General features: G+C 33.7%; 1 protein-coding gene across 2 annotated transcripts in view; it reads left to right on the plus strand.

Moving 5' to 3' along the window:
- Positions 1-7,752: 7,752 nt before the first annotated feature.
- LOC131849815 (RNA-binding protein fusilli-like) overlaps positions 7,753-15,666 on the plus strand; it is a 114,981-nt gene continuing 107,067 nt past the window's right edge. For both annotated transcript variants that reach the window (XM_059199938.1, XM_059199937.1), the window contains exon 1: positions 7,753-8,540. In XM_059199938.1, coding sequence (XP_059055921.1) covers positions 8,412-8,540 — 129 coding nt within the window. In that variant the 5' untranslated portion in view covers positions 7,753-8,411. The remainder of the gene's footprint in view (positions 8,541-15,666) is intronic.

Genomic DNA, 15,666 nt, shown 5'->3' on the forward strand with positions numbered 1-15,666 from the left:
CATTACAGAGATTTCAGTATTTGCTCATTGTCGTCATTATAATAATACATACAATAATAAGCGAGTGTTGGTACGTCTTATATTATACTACGCACGATATAGCATAGTGCGGGATGTAATATTATGTTATCTATGCTGCGGGTAACAGCGACACAAAAAAAAAAAATTAAAGCACAATAAAACTATATACCTACTACTTACAGTGGTATTGGTTACCTAGTGGTCAAAATTCGACCATAACTATGGTTTAATTTAATTTATTTATCATTCAGTAAGACTATAGACAAATAATATTAATCTAGTCTATGTAATAAATATGTTATCTGTGTCTAGTCTCAATTTGGCCACTTACTTTCTTGAATTTCCTATTTGAGAAATATGAATGCGTAGCGGTTTTTGTATTGATTGCCGCATGCATTCTTATGTAAAATGTGAATACTATAACTATCACATGGCAATTTTAAGAAGCTATGTCGTGGTCAAGTGTCTTGTGTAGTCATGCTCACTAAAATGTCCAGATATGTGGCGGCGTGGTGGGTCGGATCATTGGGCTCCCTATAATATGGTTGAGCGCAGTGATGGCTGGCATCCGACATACTCGTGAGTGCTGCTTGTAGGGACTGGTCTGCTCTCTCACTACGACTGATTTACTCTTATTTACTTACTCAACCATATTGGTTGTATATTTCATATTTTCTCTATTTGAGCAATTAATTGTATTGGTGCTAGTTGGTCACACATTTGTATTCACACACTTCAACTTAAAAATGTAAAGTAATAACGAAGTTATTTAAAAGAGCAACACTTACGTTTCTTGCTCATTCTTCTTGTGATGAGACAGCTATCCGGATGAGCGGTAGATTGAAAAAAAAAGTGTTATGACTATTCAAAAGAGCTTCAATGTAACTTTATTTGAATAAATGTTTTTTTATTTGTAATCGATACCAATAAACAAAAGCTTAAAAATGCGTGTGGGCGCATGTGTATAGTAATTTTCAAAATCGGTTCTGTACTTCCAACAACTTCACAAACTTTATCTCTTAATAATATTGGTAGGTGATGAATGATGAAAATTTTATTAAATGCACTATGCTATAGCGCGCGGAGAATAACAGTCATACCAGGATTGAGGTTGCTGGGTAAGAAATCTATGCTTGATTTCACTGCCAAACAGTATTTCAAACTACCATTACATTATCTTCTCTATCGCTGAAAAATCTTCTTTCATAGTCGAATATCATGGTCCCCTCCGATCGATTCACCGTCCCCCCTCTGATCGATGCCCCGTCCAATTCAAACGGGGATCAAAATTACGACGGCCTGAGCCGAGGTTCTAACCCCTAGCTGTGCCCTCAGACTTAAGTCTTCAGCCGCTACAAAAATTTTCCGCGGGTTTGGAGTGCCATCTGCACGGTGGAGCTGTGAGCCAGCTGCGGCCAACAGCATTAGAGTAGTCTGAAAAACAAAACCTATCGTAGTCAATTCCTAGAGAATTTGTCACGATGGCTAACTGCCTCCTTCACTGGTGCTCTGCCAGCGTATACTTTTAGCGCAGGCAGGTGCATCATTTCATTATCATCCATAAAAAATATTTAGTACCTACCTGGGATCATAGTTTCATTTTATATTTTACAATACCTATACCTATGATTACACTTTTACTTGACTTCATTGATCCTCTTTTTCCAAGTGATCAGGGTTGTATTCTTAATATCTGGTGGGTTGTACGATACTGAGTATGGAGGTGTACAAAACTGAAATGCATGTTTATAATACCCAGTAGCCAATAGCCATACTGTACAGTTTCCAATATAGGTCATGTTTCCAGATTACGTTGATGTAATTTGAGACGTGAGCGTCCATCTTGGATTTAATATCCGCGCCAGCCAATCAGAATGCAGGAAGAGGCGGCGCAAGCGCGGGCTTCCAATATTAAATACCGACCACTTAACGAAACCCTTACTAATAATATAAATGCGAAAGTAACTCTGTCCGTCGCCCTTACACGCCAAAACTACTGATCCGATGTTAATGAAAATTGGTACATAGATAGTCCAGACCCTGAGAATGGACATCGGCTACTTTTTAATGTGAAAAAAGAGTCGTAAGGCATTGAAAGGGGAGATGAAAGGTTGTATCGTCATTTTTAAAGCTGGAAGCATGAAACTTATGACTTCTAACTAATTAAATAAATATGACATTAAAAGTTAATACAATTTTTACTCTTAATTGGGTAAAATAAAATAGGGGATGAAAGTTTGTGTGGAAATTTGTAATTTTTGAAGCTAGAATCATGAAACCTTTTGTAACCCAAAAGGTTTCATGATTATTGATTATTAAATAATTTTTCTTTTTTTGGTCAAGGTCACTATTCCATACGTAATAAGTCGCGAACACAGCTAGTTTAAAATAAAAACGATATAACTATATCGTTATATGGAGAATGCAATGTTATTGAGTTACCATAGATTTTTTATTTATGCTTTTTTGTCCTTTTTATCTAGTAATACGACCTATTTATATCTATTTTATACTTATATCTTCGTGGAGTGTAATATTTGCTGCACTTTCTGTTATACCACGTTCATTATCGACGGAAAAAAAAACAAAAAAACCATGAAGAATACAATTGTATAGCTATAATTGTTATACAATCATAAATTGGTATTTTATAAATAAAAGCGCCTCTTTAGGTATTTTATGGCGGTCTCCTACCAGCTTAAAACCTGATGGTATACCTTTCAGCTCGTGACCGGCGGGGTTGCGGGAACAACATACTTCTGCGTCCCCGCCCTGAGCTCGGAAGGGTTTGCCAACCCTAAACAGAGCTGATATTCTGAACGCCACTAATTTATAAGGAAAAAGATGGTAAAGTACAGTTAATCTATTTTCATTATTCAAATTATTTGTAAAGTAGTTTTTCCGTAGGTTGACGCTTAGATACTAATCGCCTATTTTAAATAATATTGACGGCCTCGGTGGTCTATCGGTTTAGCACATCGCCTTACTTCCGATGGTCGCAAGTTCGATTTCTCGCACGGCACAAACATTTGTATTCATTAGTATGATTGTTTGTATCGGTCTGGGTGTTTTCTATGTACTTAATAATATCTATTTATTTACGAAAAAAAATATGTATTTGTATCAGTTGTTTACTACCCAATATTATGTTATCTGTGCTACCCATAACACAAACTTTAGCTAGCTTAACATGGGACTAGATGGCGCTGTGCAAAGCACCTCGGCATTAAAATTCTTTTTTTTTTTTCAATTCTATATTTGAAATCACGATGTGTATATTGTAGGTACGTCATAAGACCGTATGTAAATAGGTAAATTTTCACATAAACTAACACAAAAGCGCCACGTCATTTATACGTTGAGTCGGGGTCGATGGGATCACAGAACTGAATAATAAACTCTGATTGTAATGAAAATGAGTATTTATATTGAGTTTACCTTGTGCTTAAGGGACTATATATGAACAATTGTTCATTAAATGTTATTGTCTTGTCTGCTGCTTAAAATGACTTAAGACTAAATTTATTTTGGTAGGTAAGCGTAGATATTACAGTAGAAATTTATTATAACGAACCCCGAACGCAGGCAAGGATATTGTTAGTAATGTGAATTAATAACCCCATTGCTAGCATGTTAGGTTGACCTCCACGCCTCCAGGGGGAAACCACACCACCATGGAAGTCATCATGGTAAATTCTTGGTGAATTTGTCACGATGTCGATTAGCTAACTGACCTGGCATGCTCATCTTATCATCATCCTCCACTGGTGCCCCGCTAGTGTAAACCATTAGCGCAGGCGGGCACACCATTCCATTATCATTACATAGTATACAACAAAGTCGCTGTCGCTGTCCGTCCGTCTGCGCAGTTTTAAAGATTTAAGCATACCCTATGTATGCTTAAATCTTTAAAACTACGCAACTAATTTTGAAGCGGTTTTTTTAATAGTTGATTCATAGATTTATATATATAATACATGTACACTCGTGAGAAGCCGGGGCTTTTTATCTATAAAAAACACCCCATTTATATCTATTTTATACTTATATGTTAGTAATGGAATTAATAATCCTATTGCTGCACTTTCTGTTATACCTCCACGCGCCTTCATTATCGACGGAAAAACTTAACTGTCCTAGAGAAAAACATAGTTTTTCGAAGACAACAATTTATATCATCATAATTGTTTTGCCATTCCAGTCATAGTTATTTTAGTTAAAAAATGTTCTGTAAACAGTGCGTTCTCTGTATGCAGTCTACTCTGTGAATATCATTACACCTAGATGCTAACTACTTTATTACCGTACTTTATGTTATTTAGTATACTCTAAGATTATGTGCGGCTTCATTAGCGCAATCTAAATACGTATATGTATATAATTACAAAAGCGATAAGCAACATTGCACCTAATAACAGAGAAGTAAGGAAACTAATAATTGCATAATAAAGGAAAAACATAGAATTCAATCACTTAAGACACGAGTTAAAGGAGTTATTCGTTACTATTCTTATGCCACTAATTTAAACGTTTTGAAACGATTTTTATGAAATTTTAGTGCATATTTCAAGAGGAAGGTTTATATATATAATAAGTCATGTAGTTGTCCTCGTGTATACCTATACATATATTACTAGGACTACGATTATTCCTAGATTATCACGTCGCGATATCCGCGTGGATTATAATTTAACTAACTGTACCCGCGACTCGGTCCGTGTGGAATTTAACTTTATTTTTCTAAAATAAAAGAATTTCTCTGAATTAAAAATAGTCTAAGTTACTCCTTATTACATCAGCTATATGCCAAAAGTTCCATCAAAATCGGTCAAGCCATTTCAGAGATTAGCCGGAACAAACAGACAGACAAAAATTGTATAAAATGTTATTTTGGTGTATGTACCGCATTTACATTCATATGCATGTAGTAAAAAACGGTTATTTCAATATTATAGAACAGACACTCCAATTTTATTTATATGTATAGATAACAAAATACAGTTAAAATAATACCAGTTATATTAGATATTATCTACAGGAACTATTCCTAAAGCACCAGAACATCTGAAATTAAATAAATTAATCTACATTAACTACAATTTATTACCGCTTTATGTTACGAGAGAATAACACTGAAAATTATGAGTAAAGTAACGAGAGACTTGGCATGACCCGTCCTCGGTACTAATCACCGGTTTCGCTGTGAAAAGGAGAGTATAATAATAATAATAATAAAATAAATACAAAACTTATCTGATAGACATTGCAGTTTTAGGAACTACACACAATTGCATAATAATTGGAAAAACATGCAGAATTCAATCACTTAAGAACGAGTTAAGGAGTTATACAATACTAGTTCTCTCATATGTATCAAAATCACCTACATAGTATGAAACAATTAGTTAGAAAAAAATCTCCTCTAAACGCCTTGAAACGATTTTTATGAAATTTTATTCAAAATATTCGGTAGGTCTGGAAATAGACTATTTAACAAAACGTCTATTATGTAAAGTTGTCCACAATATATACACACACATATACACATGCACTACGATTATTCCTAAGATTATCACGTAAAGCGTAAAAAACCTGCAAAGGCTGCGAAATTTAGTGTAAAGAATAATAATAATAATAAACCCAGTAAAAAAAGCTGAGAAAACAATATAAAATTATAATAATAATATTAATCACATTACATAAAAAAAAATAAAAGTATATCTTCTACCTAATTAACACAACATACAAAATACCTCAGATAAAGTTTACATTAGCTATATGCAATAAAACAATTCCATCAAAATCGGTCAAGCCATTTCAGAGATTAGCCGGAACAAACAGACAGACAAAAATTGTATAAAATGTTATTTTGGTGTATGTACCGCATTTACATTCATATGCATGTAGTAAAAAAGGTTATTTCAATATTCTTCAGAACAGACACTCTCCCACACCTGCTTAATTTTATTTATATGTAAATAAATAAAAAAATACAGTTAAAATAATACCAGTTATATTTATTATCAAATAATAAACTATTACAAAGCACCAGTTAAAACGTCTGAAATCAATAAATTAACAAAACACATCCCACTACAGGGGGCAATGAGTCCGCCCTCTCTGCTAAGTGTTTAGCCTTTACAGTAAATAAACAATAAAAAATCAACGACGACTACAGCACTTAAGTTCAAAACTGTCCTCTACTAACAAAGTAAACATAAAAATTTGGCAATAACTTAATAAAATTACAAAGTTAATAATAATAATAATAAAATACAAATACAAAACTTAATAAATAATAATATTGCAGTTTTAGGAACTACACACAACCTCCAGAAAGAATCTATACATATAAATAAAATTATGCAGACCTGAAATAACATGTTTTAACAAGAACTAATCTGAAACAGGAAGGATTTTACAATACCGATTTTCTCTCATCCACTGATGTAATTATCATACGTAATCACTTACATCATAGAAAAACAATAAAACTTCCACGCGGACAAAATCGTGAGAACAGCTAGTAAGAGAATAAAAATTATATGCGCCTCACAATGACTTGATCATTTTGAATACCTGTAGGTATTCAAAATGGCATATAAAACAGTTTTAAATTGTAACAAGATGTATTATATCACGTGAGTAATATTTAGTCGTGAGTTTCGTTAAGTCGGTCTAGAATTGATCAAGATACCTGCGGGATAACTAACATACGTAGGTACTTTTATCTACGCAGATAATACTGTTGAGTTTTCGCGGTATTTTGAAAGAATTTTGATAATTTCTTTTGTAAATAAATAGGTCTATATATAGTATCTAGCTGTAACTGATTTTGGTATTTTCCCTACATATTTCAAACAATGCTATGCGCATAATTTCACTTCTCCATATAAACTGTTTTATTAAAGTATTTTATTGTAAGATCAGTTAAGCAGTTTTATGGCGAATAGGTTACAAACTCAAATTTAGTATGGAGAAGCAAGTGGCCAGAATCAGGGAAAATATTTTCTTAAAATATAACATATAACACACTTTCTGATGATTTTGTAAGTTCACGTGATGATATTCCGTAAATTAAATAATAAGTTCTAACAATACTCGTCAATTATGTTCTATATGTAATAAATCTCATATCACAGATAACAAGTAGATAGGTATGAATGTTTACTATATAAAAGTACATAATTTTGATTATAAAGAAGTAAAATAAATCAACCAAATCATTAATCAAGAAATAAATATTGAACAGTAATTGAATTTTTCAGCTGATTACTACAAAATGTCCCTAGTCATTTACCTACATATTTATTATGAAACATCCAATTTATCGACACAAGCCGTTGTAAATAATTCAATACGCGCTTGTCTTTTCAATACTATTTAAAATCTGCACAACAACCGCAATGTATAAAAACTTTATACGAACGGCCAGAATATTTTATATCGTAAAAAATACAATAGTCAAAAAACCTACATTTTTTATATACTGCGCGCTAGCATTCTCGATACTAAAACAACTACCTGTTTCATTGAACCATTACAACGTTGCATTTGCTAATAAAATACAATAAAAAAGGTATTTTAACGTTAGCAACTATACACAATCGCAGGTATGATAGTAGAGACAGCAGATATCTCATCATCATTGATAATATGTCGGTTTGGCAACGTCGCGGCGGCTTCGCTCACCTGGCCGTACCTGCGCAGTGTCAACAGGGGGGGCAAGCGAACGGAACGCCGCCAGTAAGCCAGTTGAAGTGATGCACACTGTGCCTACAGACACGCCGCGTTACCTGTCCTGAACACTCAAATATTCCATCAAGACTAATTTCCAATTCGGAAATTGAATGTGATTAGTACACAAGTGTTAATAGGAGATGTGAAAACGCTAGCGCTTCAAAATTGAGGCAGTTTAGTGCCACACCAGGGCGCGTTCATCGACACCCCAGTAGACCAGAAGCGCAAGTCACCGGGTAGCCTCGACAGAAATTCGTTTACCAACGTGATGTTAGTTAATTCTAGATTTTCACCTGCAGCGGAAACGGCTTACGTAGACGAGTAGCGGTAAAACGCCGTCCGCGCCACACGCGACTCGTTCCATGTTGAGTAACCGTCAGGTTTCTAAAAAGTGCTTTCGACGTATATAAGAACACAAACAAGCATCGCGAGTTTTCGGACGACAGATTATTGACAGTGGTTGCTTAAGAATAGAACGCTCGAAAGGTTTTGGTACTGTCCCTTTAGAAAGTAGGACTTTATTTTTGTTTCAACGTAACTGATTTGTGGATAGTTTATGACTTCATAGGTGTAAGAACAGTGTATAAAATTGTTACCAGCGACTATTGGAAGGTGTTGTGATAAATAGCTGGTGTTCAGTGTATGGCGCGATGATTAGCGGGGGCTGGGTGTGCGCACTGCACGTGCGCACCGCTGGGCTCAGTGGCGCAGCCCTCGGGTCTGATGAGGAAGAGGTGGTCTACCTCGCTTATATCGTCATAGATGTTCACACCAATCAGGTAAGGATCTATTATTCTAATGACTACATTATTTGGGTTGTAAATACGGTAATCATGTGGTAATAATAAAGCTACAAAGTTAGCAAATTACTTTATATATACCAGTAATTAAGAAGGTATGCAATGAGGACGGTTAGAAGCGCAAGTAATAGTCTTTTGGACTATTCCGATAGCATTATAAGAAAATCGCAAAATATTTTTGAAAGGTTTGGTGATAAGCTGATTATGTTACGAATGAAATGAAGCAATTCAATTAGGACACCTGGCAATTAATTGTTATACCGTTATAAGCTCAATTAAATTTTAGCAATTAATTTATGCAGCAAATAACTAAGATTTTTTTAAAATGCCTATTTTTTAATTGTAATAAGCCTTAATTATATAATACACATAATAGTATTTATAATACTATTATGTGTATTATATAATTAATACAGTACAATTTTTCATACCAAGCTTTATTAAACATTTGTTAATATTATAAAACTTGACTTATCTTTAAAATAGTCCACCTACCTAAATAATTATTTAATTATTTCACTTTTTAAATACATATTTGATGATTTAAGATATAATTAAATATCGTAATATCATAATTATATAATATAATATCAATACACGCCTAATTTAATTAGACAATTATGAAGATAAAATGTAATAGGCAAATATTCGTCTTCAATTATGTAATTTATATCTACCTACATTCTCTATTTGATTTTTATTACATATTAAATTCTCTAACCAGACTTATTCTGCATTAGGAATTTCAATTTATAGTCATTTGTTCCTCTTAGAAAGATTACCCAAATTCACATGGCACTGCAGTTACTGGGTTTGCATAGACAGTATAATAAAAATACATTAAGACATACAACTATAGCTATATACATGTACCACACATACATATATACACCCAAACTCATCACTTTTTGTAGTTTATTTATATAAACATTAAAGCACAGATGCAATATATAAATGTATGTACATATGGCGAAGTTAACATCTGAGGACGTTGTCTACCAGTCAACCATAAGGCAAACTGAGAAATTAGTAAGCGGCGCATTAGTGGTAACTTTTCGTCATAATTCATTCACATATTAGACATACATACTTAAATACGATACATAATATACTACAAATTAATAATAACACAATTTAGGAACAGAAAAATTACCCTTGAATAACATAGAGACGATAAATAGGTATGTAATTACAGCAATATATATCTAGAGACCCATACCCAGGAGTGGGACGACAATGGGTTGTTGTCATTAGGATTCTCACGTAGTTAAGGCGGCGCGGAGCGGTCTTGTATTTTAAATATTCTCTTGTATCTTTGTATTTGTGTTTTGTTCACCAAGTAACCATTCGTCTGAATGAAAGGACTGGTGATATAATATTCTTACTGGATCACTCACTCCACATTCAGTCATTTCGGTCGTTCAGTTGTTTCATTCAGTTATTTTTGTTTTAGCGCAAATTAATTTCATATAAGACTAATTACAAAAATCAACATTACAAAATGTATAGCTTCCACATTCAGTTATTTCATACAGTTCATATTAAGTTATTTTTATTTTTTTGTTTTAGTGCAAGCCAATTTAATATAAATTATGTCAATTGAGTGAAAACTATAATTAGCTTCAATGTTACCACATATATAATAAATAAATATTAGTTTATAAAGGATAAAATTTTCATACTAAATTTTATACCTACACAATTTTACATACTTTTGTAAATCTATAAAGTAAACGTATGAGAAATTATCATAACAAGTGTTATCTTAAAACACATGTAGGAAACGCAATTAAATACAACATGTATTGAAAAGAAACGGCAAAGAATTATATTGTGTAGTAAAAATATACTTAGTTTCATTAACTCGAGTAATACAAAATAGGACGTAACGCGTTATCATTGGATAAAACTGATAACACGTCAGGCATTCCTAAATAGGAGAACAGTATGGGTCTTCAAATTATTTGCGATTGCCAGATTTATTACTCACTTGTTTGATGAGTAATTGAAAAAGGATTAAAACTGTTTAGGTGCGGTATATATAATCTATTCCTATAAAATTCTTATATTGAAATTATATAGGTTACTAGCTACTCGCCCCGACTTCGCACGGATGTACATCTATACGTATAAATAAAATTGGACTGTCTGTTTGTAATATTCAAATAACCGTTTTTTACTACATGCATATGAATATATAGTAAATACGATATATACACCAAAATAACATTTTTTGCAATTTTTGTCTGTCTGTCTGTTTGTTCCGGCTAATCTCTAAAATAGCTGGACCGATTTTAACGGGACTTTTTTTGGCAAGTAGCTGATGTAATAAGGAGTAACTTAGGCTACATTCATTTTAGAAATTCTTTTATTTTAGAAAAACAAAGTTAAACTCTACGTGGACGAAGTCACGGGTGCAGCTAGTCATACTATATAATCACAAAATTACAAATGTTTTCACCGTGCTGGGAATAAAATCCGCGACCATCAGAAGTAGCTAGACCACCAAAACCCATCTCGGTGATCTAGCGGTGGGGCTTTATTGGCGGCGGTTTTGCTACCAGTCGTAGTCTTTTATAATAGTTTTCGTCTGTTACTTTATTTAAACCATGCAATGGATTTTGTGTATATTTATAGGTATTACTGAAATAGGAGTACTATCTACAAATATACACAACATCCGTTGTAGGTACTAGGTTAGTAGGTACATTGAGTTTATTCATTTCATTCATTGTAACTTTTACTATAGATATAAAGATGCAGGCAATATATGTCCAAATCTATACTATTGTAATAATATAGATTACTAGCTGTCCCGGCAAACGTTGTTTTGCCTTAAAATAAATAAAAAAATTTAGGGTTTGGACTACCCCTAACATTTAGGGGGATGAAAAATAGATGTTGGCCGATTTTCAGACCTACTCAATACGCTCACAAAATTTCATGAGAATCGGTTAAGCCGTTTCGGAGGAGTATGGGAACGAAAACTGTGACACGAGAATTTTATATATAAGATTAGTACAGATTTGGCATATGTATAGCATGGTAGAGACATCAGAGAGCGGAGAACGTTGCCTGTATTTTATTAAAAAAAAATAGATATTCCAACAATAATTGTATCTGGGCAAAGTCGGAGCGTATCCCTTGTTTAGTAGATAGTTAAAGATTGCTTAATAAATTCACACGACATAACACATAAGGAAAAAAATATGAATACAAAAAAATTAACGTTCATAAGCGGCTAAAATGTAGGTACTACATGAATAAATGTTTTTTTATTTAATTAGATTTAACAACAGAAAATTTAAGGGTGACGCAACATCGGCATCCCCGGTCACCCCTCTCTTTCAAATGGGGATAGAAATTACGATAGCCAGAGCCTAGGTTCGAACCCCCAATGGTGCTCTTAGGCAGAAGTCATCTCCGTTAGGTCATAATTCCTTCTGCGTGTTTGGAGCGCCATCTGCACTCGCCCCCTATCGTCCGGTGAAGCTGTAAAGGCCAGCTGCGGCCAACAGCAATAGTTCGAAAGACGTCTGGTAATCTATACATATAAATAAAATTGGAGTGTACGTTTGTAATATTGAAATAACCGTTTTTTACTCTATACATATGAACATAAATACGGTACATTGACCAAAATAATATTTTTTACAATTTTTGTCTATCTGCCTGTTTGTTCCGGCTAATCTCTGGAATGGATGGACCGATTCTGACGGGACTTTTATTGTCATGTAGCTGATGTAATAAGGAGTAACTTAGTGTACATTTATTTTAGAAAAAAAAAAGTTAAATTCCACGCGGATGAAGTCGCGGGACCAACTAGTATATAAAATAATACACAACGAAACGAAAAATCTCGAAAAGGAAGTTAAAATACTTCAACTGTTTTCTGTTTTGGCTTATGTAATGATAAACCGGTATTTTCAACAGTTTTTATGTAGTTACTAACAATTGTCTTGTTTATTTAAACTTTAGTCTTACTTTCTCTAGTTACCTACTGGCCATGGGAAATTAAATCGAAATATCGAAATCCATTCAGTAGTTTTTGTGTGAAAGAGTAACAAACATCCATCTAAACTTACAAACTTTTGCGTCTATAATATAAGTAAAATAATACATTTATATTAATACTAGCTTTTGCCCGCGGATTCGCTCGCGTTAATTTATCCCTTTATGAATGGAATTTATCAAAATCCTATCTTAGGAGATGCCTACGTCATAGTAGTTTTATGCAAGCAAAGTCTCATCCCGATCGGTTTAAAATTGACAAAGTTTCAAACAAACTTTCATCCCCTATTTTATCCCCTTGGGGATTAAATAGGGGATTGGGAATTAATCAAAATCCTTTCGTAGCGGATGCCTATGTCATAACATCTACCTGCATGCGAAATTTCAGCCCGATCCGTTCAGTAGTTCGGGCTGTGCGTTGATAGATCACTATGTCAGTCACCTTTGAGTTATATATATTTAGACTACTATAAGTACATATAAGAATATATAAATAAAGAAAGTGAATACTGTGGTTTAACTATCCCTTACAATTGATTATATACATGAACAGCACCACTAGTTATCGCTCGTAATTCATGCATTGACATTCCAGAGATTTTCCGCCTGTTTTTCAGCTGAATTAGTAGAAGACTGAAGTATCCATGCAGACAACTCTTTACAGTAAAATTGTATAACTTTAATAATTTAATTTAATTTATCCGACATAATAGATAAAATAATAATAATATCAGGACAATTCACACAGCGCCATCTAGACATAAGTTAAGCTAGCTAAAGCTTGTGTTATGGTTACTAGATAACTGATACGAATACATAGATACATTTTTTTTCGTATACATAGAAAATACCCAGACCGATACAAACAATTATATTTATGAATACAAATGTTTGTGCCGTGCGAGGAATCGTACTCGCGACCATCGGAAGTAAGGCGGTGTGCTAAAGCACTAGACTACCGAGGTCGTCATAGATACGTAAGAAATCGCTTTTCAGACGCCCATTGTTGCCTCTTCCTTTTGGGAATATTGTATGTTTATACATATTTATATATTAATAATGTATATAAATATTTGTTTGTATTCTAAGAGAGAACAATAAAGTATTTTCAATTCATTTCATTTCATTAGTAGATAATAGATCAAACGCCTATATATTAATATTTATTTATTATATTTACTTATATTTTTATTTGGCAGGTACTTCTACTTTTGATTTATTTGTAACATGCTTAATAATGAAGATAATATTAATACACCGTTATCACTAAATCATATGGTAACTAGATTATATATGAAACACCGGTATACACAAGCCTACAAATGTCATTAAGCTATATGAGACATTTTAGCTTATGCACTCGCAATTTTTACTGCCATACATCTATAAATACATACATACATAAATATTATTGCAATTAAACAACTTGTTCTGTAAGCTGTAATAGCTTACAGAACAAGTTGTTTAATTGCAATAATATTTATTTATTTAAACTTTAATGCACATTATTTTAAAGTACATATGGCGGACTTAACACCATGCGGCATTATCTACCAGTCAACCATGGGTTTTGGAGGGGTTAATTGTAGGCGGTGCAGATATAAATATATTGAATGATACACATACAAATATATGAGAATAAATAGCTACATATATATATATATATACTCATACAAAACCACACATAAATATATTTAATAGTCTGACAAATATGTACTGCCATAAATAAAGTTTTAAAAAAATATTTACGTGAGACACATCCTCACAGGAGACTATTATAGCTCCCACTATGGTTTTATATGTCACAGAAGTTGTATACTCGATGTCAACATCAAATTGAGCTTGTAGCGTGACTGTTATTCATTACCTACTGAACACATAATTTTTTACACCTCTCCTGCAAGCGTGGAGAAAGTTTTATTTGAGAAACACGTGTGGTGTGACATAACTTCGCAGGCGACATGCAGTCTTTAATGCTGAATGAAATCTTACAAGGGTTGCCATAACCATACTTTTTTTATCGTGTACGTAAGGCCGTTTCCCCGCTGGAAGGGTGACGAAGGGATGTGTGAGATTCTTATAGTAAATAAACCACACGGTGTACCTACGAGCGCCATTGCCACAGTAACTAGGTCGCGTTAGCTTATGCTAGTTACCTACTGCGGCTCCTGCGTCGTTAGCCCTAGTAGAATAGAATAGAATAGAATAGATGCCTTTTCAGGGATTGGTGCCATCTGCACTTTATCGTCCGGTAAAGCTGTAAAGGCCAGCTGCGGCCAACAGCATTAGAGTAGTCCTAAAAAAAAGAAGTGATGGTGATGTTGTGATGCTACTATGAGTAGTAATGATGTTACAGCGTCATCTAGTCCCATAAAAATCAGTCAGACCAATACAAACACTTATACTATTGAGTACAAACTTTTGCACCGTGCGAGGAATCGCACTCCCGACCATCGGAAGTAAAACGGTGTCATAAACAGCTAAAGCACCGACGCCGTCACTTATTTGCATCATAGAAAAGTGGTAAACATTAGCCATGTTATAAACACCCATGAAATTTGATCACAAAACAGTTGCTTACTGAGTGTAGAGCGAAGTGTGAGAATATCTAAAGTCCACGTTTATCTGTTGTTTAATTGTACCACTGTCTTGACCTACCCAATGGGTATGTAGGTACTTATTGAAATCTTATCACAATTTTGTCATACTTGTAATCAAATTTTGTTGTACGCAAGTACATAGATAAATAATGTGTATTTGGGGAAGGTTGTCGCTGGCGTTCAATTAAAAGAGGAGCTTCAAAATAAACGTATATTTTAATTTTATAAGACACTAGCTGTTCCCGCGCTTCGTCCGCGTGGTTATTTAACTTTATTTTTCTAAAATAAAAGTAGCCTAAGTTACTCCTTATTACATCAGCTACCTGACAAAAAAAGTCCCGTCAAAATCGATCTAGCCATTTCAGAGGTTTGCCGAAACAAACAGACCGACAGACAGACAGACAAAAATTACAAAAATAAATATTTTGGTGTATGTACCGTATTCATATTCATATGCATGTAGTAAAAAATGGTTATTACAATAGTACAAACAG

This window comes from Achroia grisella, unplaced genomic scaffold (genome assembly GCF_030625045.1).
Source record: "Achroia grisella isolate CSIRO2021 unplaced genomic scaffold, CSIRO_AGI_Agris_v1 utg660, whole genome shotgun sequence".
In the NCBI taxonomy this organism is placed as follows: Eukaryota; Metazoa; Arthropoda; class Insecta; order Lepidoptera; family Pyralidae; genus Achroia; species Achroia grisella.